Source organism: Scatophagus argus, chromosome 13 (genome assembly GCF_020382885.2).
Source record: "Scatophagus argus isolate fScaArg1 chromosome 13, fScaArg1.pri, whole genome shotgun sequence".
NCBI classification, from domain to species: Eukaryota; Metazoa; Chordata; class Actinopteri; family Scatophagidae; genus Scatophagus; species Scatophagus argus.
In genome coordinates, this window is record NC_058505.1 from 17,143,362 (window position 1) to 17,156,958 (window position 13,597).

General features: G+C 39.4%; 1 protein-coding gene across 1 annotated transcript in view; it reads left to right on the top strand.

The window, feature by feature from the left end:
- The window catches only part of LOC124069438 (opsin-3-like), a 34,768-nt gene extending 22,083 nt beyond the window's left edge, over positions 1–12,685 (top strand). The window contains exon 3 of the mRNA XM_046408608.1: positions 12,428–12,685. Coding sequence (XP_046264564.1) covers positions 12,428–12,685 — 258 coding nt within the window. The remainder of the gene's footprint in view (positions 1–12,427) is intronic.
- Positions 12,686–13,597: the final 912 nt, after the last annotated feature.

A 13,597-nucleotide genomic window follows, 5' to 3' on the forward strand; every position in this document is an offset into this window, starting at 1 on the left:
TCTCAATCTAGAGTTGCTTTAGAGCTCCAGGAGTAAGGACAGGAGACAGGGACTACAGATGTTAGCAAAATCACTCTGGGGAAAAAAAAGGTAAAAACCTTTAAATCTACAATTCAAAAAGTCAATTCCAAATCACTTGTACAACGCTCCCCTGTCCCTTAGGCCCTCAAAGTGTTATTATTTCAAATGAAAATGAATGTCTCGGCACTCCATCTCAGCATACCTCCTCACACACATGCACCTGCACCAACCTTGCATTCACTACATTCACTACGTCCCTGAACTCTCTAAGCAGCCTGACAGAGCCTCAACCTCAGTTATCCTTCCCTTGAATGTTGTTTGTCTGTACAAAGCAGCTGGCGATGCTTATTCCTTATTCCAGCTTTGCACACATTTATTTGACTCTTCCTTCATTCAGTAAAATTTACTATCATTGTGCATTTTTTGCACGACCTCATGGACATGTCAATGAGATGGCGGGGGAGGCAGACAGGGCAGGTGGAGGAAGGACTGTGTAGATATGGAAAAGCAGAGAGGCAGATGAGAGGTGAGGGGCAGTGAGTGTTTGTACAGCGACTCAGTGGAGCATTGAGGATTCTTGCTGAGAGAGGCCCTTTGATGGGCGACAGCCAGGCACAGTGTTTGGCAGGCCACAGGAGGCTGGTGGTGTACGGGAGTAATGCAGCAGACACAAACCCTACGATCAATCATGTTTAGCAGCCAGCAACTGCGCTGGCAGAACATCCAGGCCTACTGAGGAACTGGAATGCTGAGGCAAAACAAGCCAGGTGAAAGTGCTGTGCCTAGGTCTTTTCCCCTTCTGGGTAATGTTTATGTGTGTGTACTGTCTGACTATTCGTCTGGGTGACCAGACGTTTGTTTAAATGTAAGAAGTACGTGTTTCAGCTGAGTGCCGTATGCTGTGTTTTTATATCTGGGTGTATCGAGGTGTCTATTTTAATATAAGGAAATTCTTGCAACTATATTTGCAGGCATCTGAGTGTATATGTCTGTGCAGTATGTGTGAGTTTGTGTGCAAGCCTCCAAAGCACTGTCAGCAAAAGAACTGGAGTTGTGTACAGCGGATTGGCTTCAAGTGCTGACATGTTTTTATGTCACTGACATCTTTACCTTCTCCTCCTCCTCAGGAAGAGTGGCAGGAGAAGATAATGGAAGAGTGAAAAGTGCAATCAGACTGAAAAGGATGTAGCTTTCAAGGGTGTCCATGTTTTGGTGCCAGGATTTGACTTAGCTTTGATATCGTGGTGCAGTTTTAGCTGTCATGGTCCTGCCAAAGGCAGAAAAACCACAGTAGCACAGAGGAATTTTCCAGATGAACACTAATAAGATTTTACTTTTTTACTTGTAAAGATTCCTGAAATACGCCTGAAACAAAATGAGCCTCTTTTATTACATTTGCAATCTCTGTAGTGTAGTGGTTATAAAGCCAGACATTGCGGGTGTTTTGAAAGTGATAGATATGAACATGTTTAATAAATGTTTAGCTGTCACTTATGAGGAGTTTTAAGAGGGTGAGTTGCCGGAGTCAAGAGTGTGGCATAAGAAGTTCATGAAATGAACTTTAAGAGAGAGTTACCCACAATCATCACTCATCTCTCATTTCGTACCTCCTGGTCGCACTGAACCGTCACAAGATAAGTTAATGGCTCTCAGCTTTTCAAAGCTTGGTGCAACAGACTTACAGACAGACTAGGAAAAGGGATTCTGTAAAAGACAGGAGGTACAGAGTCAGAATTGACAGCAAATTCATTCTGAAAAATGCTTTTAATCTTGGTCGGTTGAGACAGCATAGTGCTGCTAAGCTGCTCCAGCTCACCTCTCCTCCAGTATTCACAGTGCATTCTTCCAAAAACAAAACAAAGCAAAATTCTCCTGATGATGATGTCATACATACTAACTGCTTGAAATGATTTGAATTTGGTTTCCTTCTACCCCAATACTAAAGATATGTGTGTTTAAAGAAGATAGATGAATGTTTGGAAGCTCATTTGTTTCAGCTTGACTCACTGAAGGCACTTACATGACAGCCTGCTCATTTGAATGTGAAACTTTTTCAGCCTCTAGATGCCACACCAGAGCACCAACATCACAGACCAAAACAAATGCACACTTCATTTTCGCAGTCACGTCGGAAGAGTAAGGAACACACACAGAAGGAGTGTGATTCATCCTCTGTTTGTGACATTATTACTCCACTATATTTTTACATAGAAAATAGTCTTCTGCTATATTAAAGTCATGTTTAACCTGTAATATTGTGCCTCCATATTTGTCAAAGTGACAGGGCAAACATGGCTGCAGCTGCTGCACATTTCTCTCGAGCCAGGTAAATGCTGCCAAGCTGCTGATTTCAGCGTGAGGTGAATTCCCACATGAACCTTCCAAATTTAGGATGGTAAGACAAAAGTATAACTTATCAAATTCATCATTACAGCACTTTAGTTTCTCTGATGATTTCTCAGCAACAATGTGACTCACAGATTTCATCAATAGATCATAAATCTACTTAAGTGCAACTCTTCCCTGTATCCCTTAATTTCTCTCTCTCTCTCTCTTTGGGATTTTTATTCTCCTCCCTCTCTGCTTTGACTTCTCACTGCCGTACACATCCTATTCTCCCCTCTTGTTCTGTCTCCCTCCTCCATCCTCCTCTGTCTGGTCTCACCTCCATGTCTGGCAGGTATGACCTCCTGTTTTCTGTTGCACCTCCACCACTGATGTCAAAGTCTAATGGCCAGTGTTGTGTGCTGTTGTGGGTGGGAGGAAGGGAATGAGGGAAGTAGGGCAGGGTGCAGTGAGGCACAGGAGGTACTGAGTGCCAGCAGCCTCCCAGCGCTGAGGTGATTTTCAGCAGCTGGACTGGCAGCTCCCTGTTCCACCCATGTAATCCAGTAAACTAACCTGAAGACTACAAATTAACTGGTTATGTGGCTAAATTAAAATCATTTAGAGTGCGCTAATGTGGTTGTATGTAGGTGTTGGGATGGAAGGTGTGGTGGGCATCTGGTGTGATTGTGAAGTAATTTTTGGTCGCATGGCAATGTCATTATTGGCAGTTTTTTTTTCTGCTATCTGTGTGTAACTCAGAGTGTGAAATGTTATGATCATTTTGTTTCAATCTGCCTTTTCATGATGCAAGATATCAGCAAATGAACACATGTAAATTTGTCAGGATTTGGAAATAGCAAAACAAAATCTTATTTTATAAAGTGAAAGAGAGAGAAGACTTCTTTTATAGGAGAGATGAACATCTGGATCTGAGTGGAGAGCTGATGATGAACTATTTAGCATGTAATGACTCTACGGTTGTTGTCAGAGCAGCTTCTGAAATGAAAACAAAGTCAGAGTTATGGGTTGGTTTATTCCTGCTTTGTCTGAGCATTGTGTTAACATGACTATCAGTCTGTCTCCTCCATCCACTAGCCAACCAAATTTATGTGTGCCTGGAACATGCTTGAGGTGACTTATCCTCCACACAACAGGGAGGGATGTCACACATGCCTGCTGGCCTCGCATCAAACACAGATTTATGCTCTGCACTGATCCCCCTCCAAAACCCACCACCAGAACACTCAACTCTCGACAAGAAAGTTTAAAAGATACCCTCTCAAGCGCTTTTTTAAAGTTTCTAATACAGAGATGAGTGTTTCTTTTGAACTTTTGAAGATCTAAATTCTATAATTTAAAAACCTTTAAAAAGAATATAGTGATTGTAATCCATCTTTTTCGGGGAGAAAGATGTAGGTTAGGAGTCTAGCTGCTTACAGATCTATGCTATTATCTGATTACATTGACATAAAAAGCAGCTGATCCCACCTGGGTGTCATAAGGGCTCAGAGAGGTGGAACACAAAACCACCGGGCCTGAAGTTCCTCACTGCGGCTGTTTTTCCTTTTGCTACTGGCCTCTAAATAAGGATTATACGCACACTTGAAAAAGGAATTCTTGAAAGAAGACATGATATTCTGACAGAAAAACCCATTTGGAAGTTAATTGATATAATATAAATAGGAATTCATGACAAAACCTGGCTAATCTAACTAAATGTAAGTATTCTGATATATTTTATTCTGAAGAAAGTATGTCTAACATGTAGTTGCTGCTGATATTTTGCAGCAAAAACATTTTAAATTCTTGAACTATTGAGAGAAGGTGAAGATGTCATTGAAGTGTCATTGAAAAGTGCTGAAAGTTAAAGTCATAACTGATGGTTGCTGTTTGTTAGCACACAATTAAACGATTCTGGAGAAAGACAGCTGAATGTTAAGTCTCACTGAAAGGTTATCAAATCACCACCCACACTAAACGTCATTATTTGATGACCTGGGAAGGAGACTTAACAATCAGCTGTGTTACTTCAGAATCACTGAAGCTCAGACACAACCCAAACACTGCAGAAAGAGAAAAATAAGAACATACAGTCAGGGGGCAGGATCTCTACACTCTCTATGTTGAGAGGGATCTATTAGGAGATGATGAGAATTAAATTGATGCACAATGAGCCCAATGAAGGGAAAATGCTGAAAGGGGTTGTACAGTCATTTCAAGTTCAAGAACTGAAAGGATTTCAAGTGTCAGTCAAAGTGATTAACTGAGTTAGAAGAGTGAATTGAAGTGGAAGTCCTGAGAGACATGAAGTTCAAGTGTATGGTTTTTAACATAAGTAAAAAAAAAAAAAAGATGTCAGTTGAAGCCTCAGCTGTAAAAAGAGTAAAAAACGAAAGAAGTTACAGCTGAACTGTATTTAGAATTTGAATGACGTTTGTAAATATAGAATTATTTTTAGATTATATACAGTAGACAATGGTGAGCAGCTTTGGTGGCAGTATTTTTTGACATCTATTTTTGTGACTCAGCCTGTCCTCATGTCCAGTTCTCATAATCCACCTACAGGGCCATGGAAAGAACAGTAAGAAACAAGCGAGTCAACATGTTGTCTCTTCTTAGTTTTCTGTTGCCAATAGTATTATGATGTTGCTTGTACTGTATGGTGAATTAGAACCATTAGAAAATGATCACTTCAGTGTTTGCCTTGTATGTGTCCCTCATCTTGAACTCAAGTAATGCATTGAGAATCTGTTAAATAATGCAAGAACCATGGTTTTACATTCTGACTGCCAAGCATTTAATTTCTTTCAATTTCCTTTTTAACTCACCCTTGGGTTAAATTCAATATATACAAACAGAATTGGCAACAGAGTATGCCAAATATTTGCTGTGGACTGTTCACCTTGAAAACTAACAGTCCTTAAAAAAATAGGATGATGTTTTAACTCTGCAGCACTTTCCCCCTCTACTAGACCTTTCCATCACCGCTGACAAGACTATAATGACTTCTGCCTGAAGCAGCCCTGACTTGATTCTAGACAAGAAACTGTCATACAAAGCCCAGAATGAAGCCATGGGGGTTCACTATCCCCCCCCCCCAAAAAAACGGCCAAATCTGATTCTTCCTCTCCCAGGACCCTGCTCGGCTCTTTGTTCAAAGTTTAATCATCCCCGCCTTGACCACTGCAACACCAACTGCAGCCAGGCTACTGAAATATTATTTTAAACTGAAATTCACCCACAATTCCCCCAGTTCTTGCATTTTTTTTTTTTTTTTTTTACCTTTCCTTCCTCGAACAAGGTTAATAATAATAATAATAGACCAGTGGCTTGAACCATGCAGCCCATCCAAGGCTCTAAATTCTGCCACCAAATTCCCCTCTTTGAGACAACTTGGTCATCACCCCTTTTGACTCAGTTCCTATCTGTGAGGTATATCCTTCTGCTTCCATTCGGCACAGCAAAATAACTTGTTTTTTTTGTCTTACCTATTTTATGAAATCTCTTCAAGAAGAAAAGCAAGTGCCTTACTGAGCACTTACCTCAAATCTGCCCTGCACTTGATTGTATTAGGTATAGGAAATGATTTCACCATTCACTCTGATTGTAAAATGCTCTTCTGAACATGAAGTAAGAGCAGCTAATGCATGAACATGCCTACAGTAAACCATCAAATTTCTCAAATGACACAGTACACAATCTGGTTTATCGGCCTCCCTCGCTTCACACGCCATTATTCATCCTCTTAAATGTGACACCCTGTGATTAGAATAGATGTCTTTCCCTGCAGACAAGACATCTCTACAGTGGATGTCAGTGTGACAGCAAAAAACCACAAAGTGAATATCTTTTCCCACAGAGGGATGACATGCCTGACATATATTGAGAGCATGTTCTAAATGTCATCTTCAGTGTCATCTGGAGGAGCAAAATGTGTGTGTGTGTGTGTGTGTGGAGGAAAACACACACACGTGCAAGCATTTAGGTGCACCAGAAAGAGTAAAATACACAATCAGTGTCACACACATCTTTCTTATTCACACAGTCACACTCTTGTAGCCTTATAAATTTAGCAATGCACAATGGCAGGTAAAATTGTTTTTTTGCAACCTTTTTTTTCCCTTGATCTGATATTTAAGGAGATTTGTGCACTTAATCTATCAAGGCATTAAATACTTGCATACTTGCAAGTTTTTTCCATCTTGACATCCACACTCACTGAGCCAGAATTATCTACATTCTCTTCTATGGTGTACGTCATCATCTGTCAACACTATGTCTGTCTTCCAGCCATGAATTGAGTTTATACACTCTATTTTGCATGGACCCGGTAGTTTCTTCATCCAAGCTGTAATGATTTAGACTGTGTATTTTATTGGATCAAAAAAAAAAGCCTCACATGCTGCATGCCGGTACAGAAAGAAATAGCTGTAAAACTGCTGCAGTACACACATTCCGAAACCTTCAAATCATCACTCACCACATTTAAATCATTAGATCAGAGAGAAAGTATTATTTTTTACTGGAAACTTTACGCACACTGAATGAGCAGCTTGTATGAAAAACAGCTGGCTGTCTTGTTTGTCTTGTTTGTATCCAGTCTCTAATTCATATAACGGCCTACATTGGCCCTTTCCTCAAAAGACATTTTGACATGTCAAAGAATGGTAAACAGATTAATGAAATTATTGATTTAATTATTGATTTAAGCTCCATTTAGCTGCTTTGGTTTAAGGTTCCTGGTATTGTGTCTCTTTAATGTTATCAGTAACATTTGTGCTTTCCTACAGTCAAAAATCCAAAAAGGTCTTTTTTTCTGGCGGGGACTCACACACATGCATACATGCCGTACCTATGGAATTTGAAGTTGCACTTGTATGTGTGACAGTGAAAAAGAAAAGCAAACTACAAATATGGACAAACAGAGTGGAAGCACACACAGACGCACGTAATGAAAGAACAAATCCATTTAATATACTGACACTTTGATCTTAATTCTATTTCCAGGCTGTTCCTTTCAGTTCAAAACTAATTTTAACATGGCAGCATACCCGACAAATGATCTGTCTAAATAACTGACAGCCTACCAGGAACTCAGGAGGAGACAATGCTGCTTCTGTTGTCGCAGAGGAAAATGAGCCACCAGATATTTAATTTAGTCAAAGAATGCCCTGAAGATATTTTCACTTAACGAAGATTTCCCATGACATGGTTCTAGACAAATTCTTTCCCAATCGTCTGTCCACATTCTGTGAGTATCAGTGCTGCGTTGAACCACTGTCCGTAATACAACTTTGTTTTAAACTGCCATGATGCTAGGCCAACAATTAAGGTGTTCTCAAATCACTGTCTTCTTAGGGCAACATCATGTCATCCATCATCAAAAACTTACTCTTATTTTGATGATCATTACTAAACTTGTAGTCCTCAACATTTTGACAAAAGGCTGTAACAGATTTGTGCTGTCACATGGCTGCAACACATAAATATTAATTATGTGGCTGTGGGGATTGCTGTTTAGCATATGAAACAGTTTCTCTGTAAGGGCAGTCAATTAGTAAGCTAGCTTGTTTCACCAGCCACCCATCCTGTGATTGCAATCATTCAGCACTTACTCTCCATTTCCCCAATTTGTCTGTGATCTCTGCCACTTCATTTATTTAATCAGAGCCGAGACTGAAGCTATTAGCCAGCTATTCTACAGAGCTGACAAAATGGTTACGTGTACAGAGTGGAAGTTAAACTGAAACTTTTCTTAGCCGAAATGACAGAAGGGCAAAGTTTTCAGTACAATAAAGGTGGATTCTAAAAACTTTGAGAACACAAGAAGAAGTAAAAATAAATAAATAAAACAATAATGTGAGTACCCCTGCCCAGTGTACCCAGTGTCCCAGAGGTTATTTTTGTATTTGTTTGTTTGAGTTTACACTGGCCTCTTTCATTCAGACCACACAAAAAATCAAGTTGTCTTCCTAGGATCTTGTTTATTGGACTTAGAGATTTGTTGGCACAGGGAGTCAAAACAAATTAATTTAGTCCCAGTGGCTTCAGTGTGATAGACTTGTCTCTGCTTTCTGCCACCATTGACTGTTCATGAAACCCTTACAGCGACTGTCCAATCATAGCTTATCAGCTGTAACTAGGTATGGCAGGTTTGTCAAGCTTTGGAGTATTACTCATGTTGAAACATTATGCATGGTAGGTAAGAGCGATAGCTGCTATATAAAGAGTCTCCTCTTTAAAACTAAAAAACGCATGAGTGAAAGTGTAGAATATGGACTAAACGTTGCATTTGGTGGCTCTAACATGAGCTATAACTAGCTACCTATCCAAAGTGGTAATGCTAATGAAGTGTAACATCATTACCAGAGTGAGATCAAGGAAGATTTTATACTATAATATATATATATATAATATTGTGTGGTTTCATGTTGCTGGTAGTCTCAATCATGCAACTACACAATTTAATTGCATCTAAACTTTCAGTCAACACTGTGAGGGTGGCAACAGGCAGTCACCAGACCAGCAAACAAATAAACAAATAAATTAGATCTACTGAGCCACTGTTAGTGCAGGACTTGAGGGCAGACAGAATAAAAGTGTGACTACAGCATTAACATTTTCTCACTTTGGATATGTGGAAATATATTGCTAGATAAATCAAACTAGTTATGTAGGTGATAAATAGTAAGGATTAAATAGCAGGTGTCCATATATGATATTACTGAGGATATGGAATAACTGTATCTACAAGAGTGCTATCCACTGGCTGTTTTAACATACGTGCCAAAGGTAGCTGCTAAACTAACACAAAACACTTCACACTGAATCAGATAATAAAACGTTACAGTATATAATCAGACACAAAGGTATTTATGTGATGTGTGTTGTTATATTTGATAACAGTGATAGATTAATTATGCATGACTGGCCAGTGTTTTGTTAGCATTCAGTCAACATAGCTATCCCATAATCCTATCATTAACTACCGATAACTTCAGTCTGGTAATACATCATTGCTTTGCCAAAAGCTTCTCTTTACACGGGTATTTATGTTCGGAGTGTACTTTTTCATTTCTGATAAGTAAGTGAGTGAACAAATGAGTGGTGACAGTAAGACAGTCATATAAAGTATTTGAAATGCCTTTTCTCTGTAAGTTAAAATCAAAACTAATGCCCTTCATTTTAGCGGTCCTGTGGGGTGAACAACACCCCAACACTGACCTAGAACAACCACAGGAAAGACCTTTAAAACAACCATTTCCATGAGATTTAATATACACAACACAGAGACAAACAGACAACGTACTTAATTAAAAGACACCCAGGCTGAGAGGCACCAACAGTCCCCACACCAAAAGCCTCACTGATACTGGCAAAGGTACTTTTATAAGCACTTCCCTCTCAGGCCAGGTGCACCTCAATGAGTGATTAGCATGCAGAACACCTGAACAGAGCTAGAGAAGACAGGAAGGAAGAAGGGAAAAGCAGAATGGGGAACACATAAACCGTAACACACTCATTACTTAATTTTTAATATTTTGACAAGCTGGCACTACACTTGTACATGGGTCATTTTTATCTGGGACCCGCGCTTTTAGCTTTCTAGCACAACAGAGCCATGAAGTGCATATTTAGGACCCCTTCCACCATGAAGTGTGCCTGAAAGAAACTAAAGTAAACTATTCAGAATTTGAAAAAAGTGGTATAAACATGCTTTATATGAACACACCTTAAAATCCAATTTGCAGACTTGTGGAAGTCTTTGGGAGGTAAATGAGCTAAATGTAGACTCTGTCAATCACTAGCATGGCTTGATTAGTCCGTCACAAGGAAAAAGCATTTATTTGTTCTGTGTTCACATTATGACAGTAGTGCAAACACTCTGACTGTCTGGTGAAAGCTGAGTGCCAAATTAATGTGTATGTTTATGCAAATGCTGCAGTGTGAGTGGCAGCATAGGAGTCTACAGGAGTGCAGTTTACAGGATAGTCACTATAATGTGAATTAAAAGCAGGAGAGCAGGAGAAGCATATTGTGTTATAATTTATAGACCCTAACAACATGCATAAACATGAATACACCATGCATGCAAATATGTATGAATAGGGTAGACCTATGCAAATATGAAGGATTTAAGGGGTTAGCAGAGAGTGAGAATATTTTTTCATGACCAGCTGTCATGAGAGTGATGATGACTGATCACTGGACTCTTGGTGGGTTTTTTTCTGTTTGAGTGGCTTACTGGTGTGCGTGTAACTATGTGTATATATACACATATACTTTCTTAGAATACCACTGCAAAGGAAAACCTGCCACTGCTGGTGCCTTTTTTCGAAGTGTTTTCCTGTCAGTGTGTGTCTTCTGGTTGATGTAACTGAGTGACAGCCGCCAACATGTGGCCATCAGGATACAAATGAAACAGTTAATGTTTGTGAAGAGTGAGGGTGTTTGTCAGGTTGCAAACTTGTCCATGTGAATGTGTGTGTGAGTAACCTCAAGAATATAATTGTTTGAAAGTGTAAATAGTCTACACTCATCCGAAACCATTAATGTATTTCTCTTTGTTGTAATTCTTTGACAGATTTACATAAATTTTTACATCGGGGGTATAATGGTCAGACAGGTGTAAAATAATATGAGTGATCAGACAATTACACTGGTCGTAAATGAGCTAACAGTTTGTTGTTTATCAATTAACAGGACAAACTGTGTGTGCCGAACGTGTATCTTAGATTATGGTTGAACGCAACGAGGAGCAACTATGATGGAAGAAAGTTTGATAGTTAGATAATCAGTTATATACCTCTCACCTCTTTATGGTAAACAACAAACTGTCAAATCTGTCAAAGGACAACAAAATTTGGCCCCAAACATCTCTAAAGCTCACTAGTTAAACTTGCCATACAACCAGTGGAGGCTCTGGGAAGTTACAGCTCCTGGCAAAGAACTGCTCTTGTCTTTGTGCTAAGCTAAGCTACCAGGAGCTGGCTGTATATTTAATGGACAAATATTTGAATCATATCCATTTCCTCCTCTTACTCTAAGCAAGGAGACATGAGTCTATTTTTCCCCAAATGTCAGTCTCTTGCCTTAACTTGTCAACTTGTTTTCATTTTTTATTTTTTATTTTTTCTGCTGTCTTGATGGAATATGTATTACCTATCAGAGAAATACATTTACCAGCACTGGGGAGAAGGGGGCACAGGATTTGGATTTCAGAGCAGCAGGTTTTAGGGGACGATCACTGCTCATGGCACTTCTCAACCGTTCAATCAGAACAGGTCCAGGAGGAGAGGAAAGAGATCCAGAATGAGAGCTGTAGAAGCCCAGCTTGGACTTAAGCCTGCTCCTGGCCAATGTCTGGTCACAGGAAAATGAAATGGACTAAAAGACTGGCCAAGCAACAAAAAATTAGAAAGAAAATCAGAGACTGTTGTCCCCACGTCTTTGCAGAAGCCTGTCTCCATCACCACATCTTGATCACGCGGCTGCACACAACCGATGGAACTGAGTCAACATCTTGCAGGACTCCAGGAGAATGAGGGCAGACCAAGCTGATGGACAGTGTTTCCCAGATGTCAGACTTTTAATGTGTAGATGTCGACCGCATTATCATCACCATCTTGTTGTTGCTATTTACATTAACCCAGACAATTACTTAACCCAAACACACAGAATTAAGTTCCCATTTATATATATAAATAACTGAATATATTGTTTTATTTTTTTTTTCTTATTTTGTTTTTAATTTAATCACCTCTGCATACAGTATGTTCAATGTGTCTGGCATGAAGGGGATTCCAATTGTTTATTTCTTTGTGTAACCCTGTACTGCACAAGAGCAAATAGGTCACCTTGAACCGTGATTAACTTTATTATTGATGTGAATGATGGCCAAAATCACAAAAATAAATTGCATTTACTCACTTCAACCCATCTGACCTGCATTTTACTTCCCAGCTCTCTCCTGTAGGGGAATATTCTTGCTTACTATTATCATTATTATTATTACTAAATATTATGCTTCTTAATTCTCATCCTCCTCATTTTTGTCTCTTTCACTTCCTGTCCCCAGGTCAGCGGGATCAATGCATCGATGAGCAGGAAACGTGAGCAGCGTGTCCTGTTCATGGTGGTGATTATGGTGATCTGCTACTTGTTGTGCTGGCTGCCGTACGGCATCATGGCCCTCCTGGCCACGTTTGGGCCCCAGGGCCTGGTCACGCCCGAAGCGAGCATCATCCCTTCTGTCCTGGCCAAGACGAGCACAGTCATCAACCCCATCATCTATGTCTTCATGAATAAACAGGTGAGAGGGGAGAAAGGCTCATAGTTGACGTCAATGGCTTTTATCTTTCATTACTGGGAAACAGCAAGAGAAGAACATCTCACCTTGTCATTGCTTTCAGATGTTAGAACAGTGCTGTTTTGATACTGAATAATCTTAATTATGCACTTGTGAGCGAGTGATGAATAAGAAGGTGGTTTTTCACATCTGAATTTGTTACAGATTGTTACAGAAGTGCTCACTCCACACACTGATAAAATGATACATTACTGATACATTATGTGTATGATGGATTTCTAACTTTGTAAGGGTGATAACTATATCAGTAAGGGTCACGGGGTCCAAAAAGATCAAATAATGTTAGACAGTATGATAAATCACTATGGGGATTGTTATCTTTAATTGATAGCTCCCATGCTGAATTTGTTGCTGTGACCTGGGACTATTATTGCAATAATTTACTCTACATTGTCACAGTATGTTTAATTTTAAATTGTCTGTGTCTAGAGCACATGTTACATGTCTGTCTGAGTAAACTTCATTTAGCCTGATCTCTATCATCACTATTTCACATCAATCTAGGTAAAGGTAAGGTAAACCAGTTAAAGCTGTGCATTCCCCTAATATGTGATTCTTGAATAATATTAATATTTGAGAACTTGGCTTCAAATCAAGCACTTCAAGGTTTTGTCTATAACACAACGTAATGGAAAATAATGTCAGAAAATTTGGAAAACATGGGGTGAGAAAATAACACTTTGATTGTTATCAAATCAATTATTTAGGCAAGCTAACCATCTACTGGCTTTATAATTAACAGACATCTAGATAACTAATCTAATCTATGCATCCACCAGAAAGCAAATTTCCCCACACAATCACACAGACTACACTGAAAAGTTCTACACAGCAGTGGAAGAAATGTGCAGTCACATGACTATAGATCTGTCACAAATC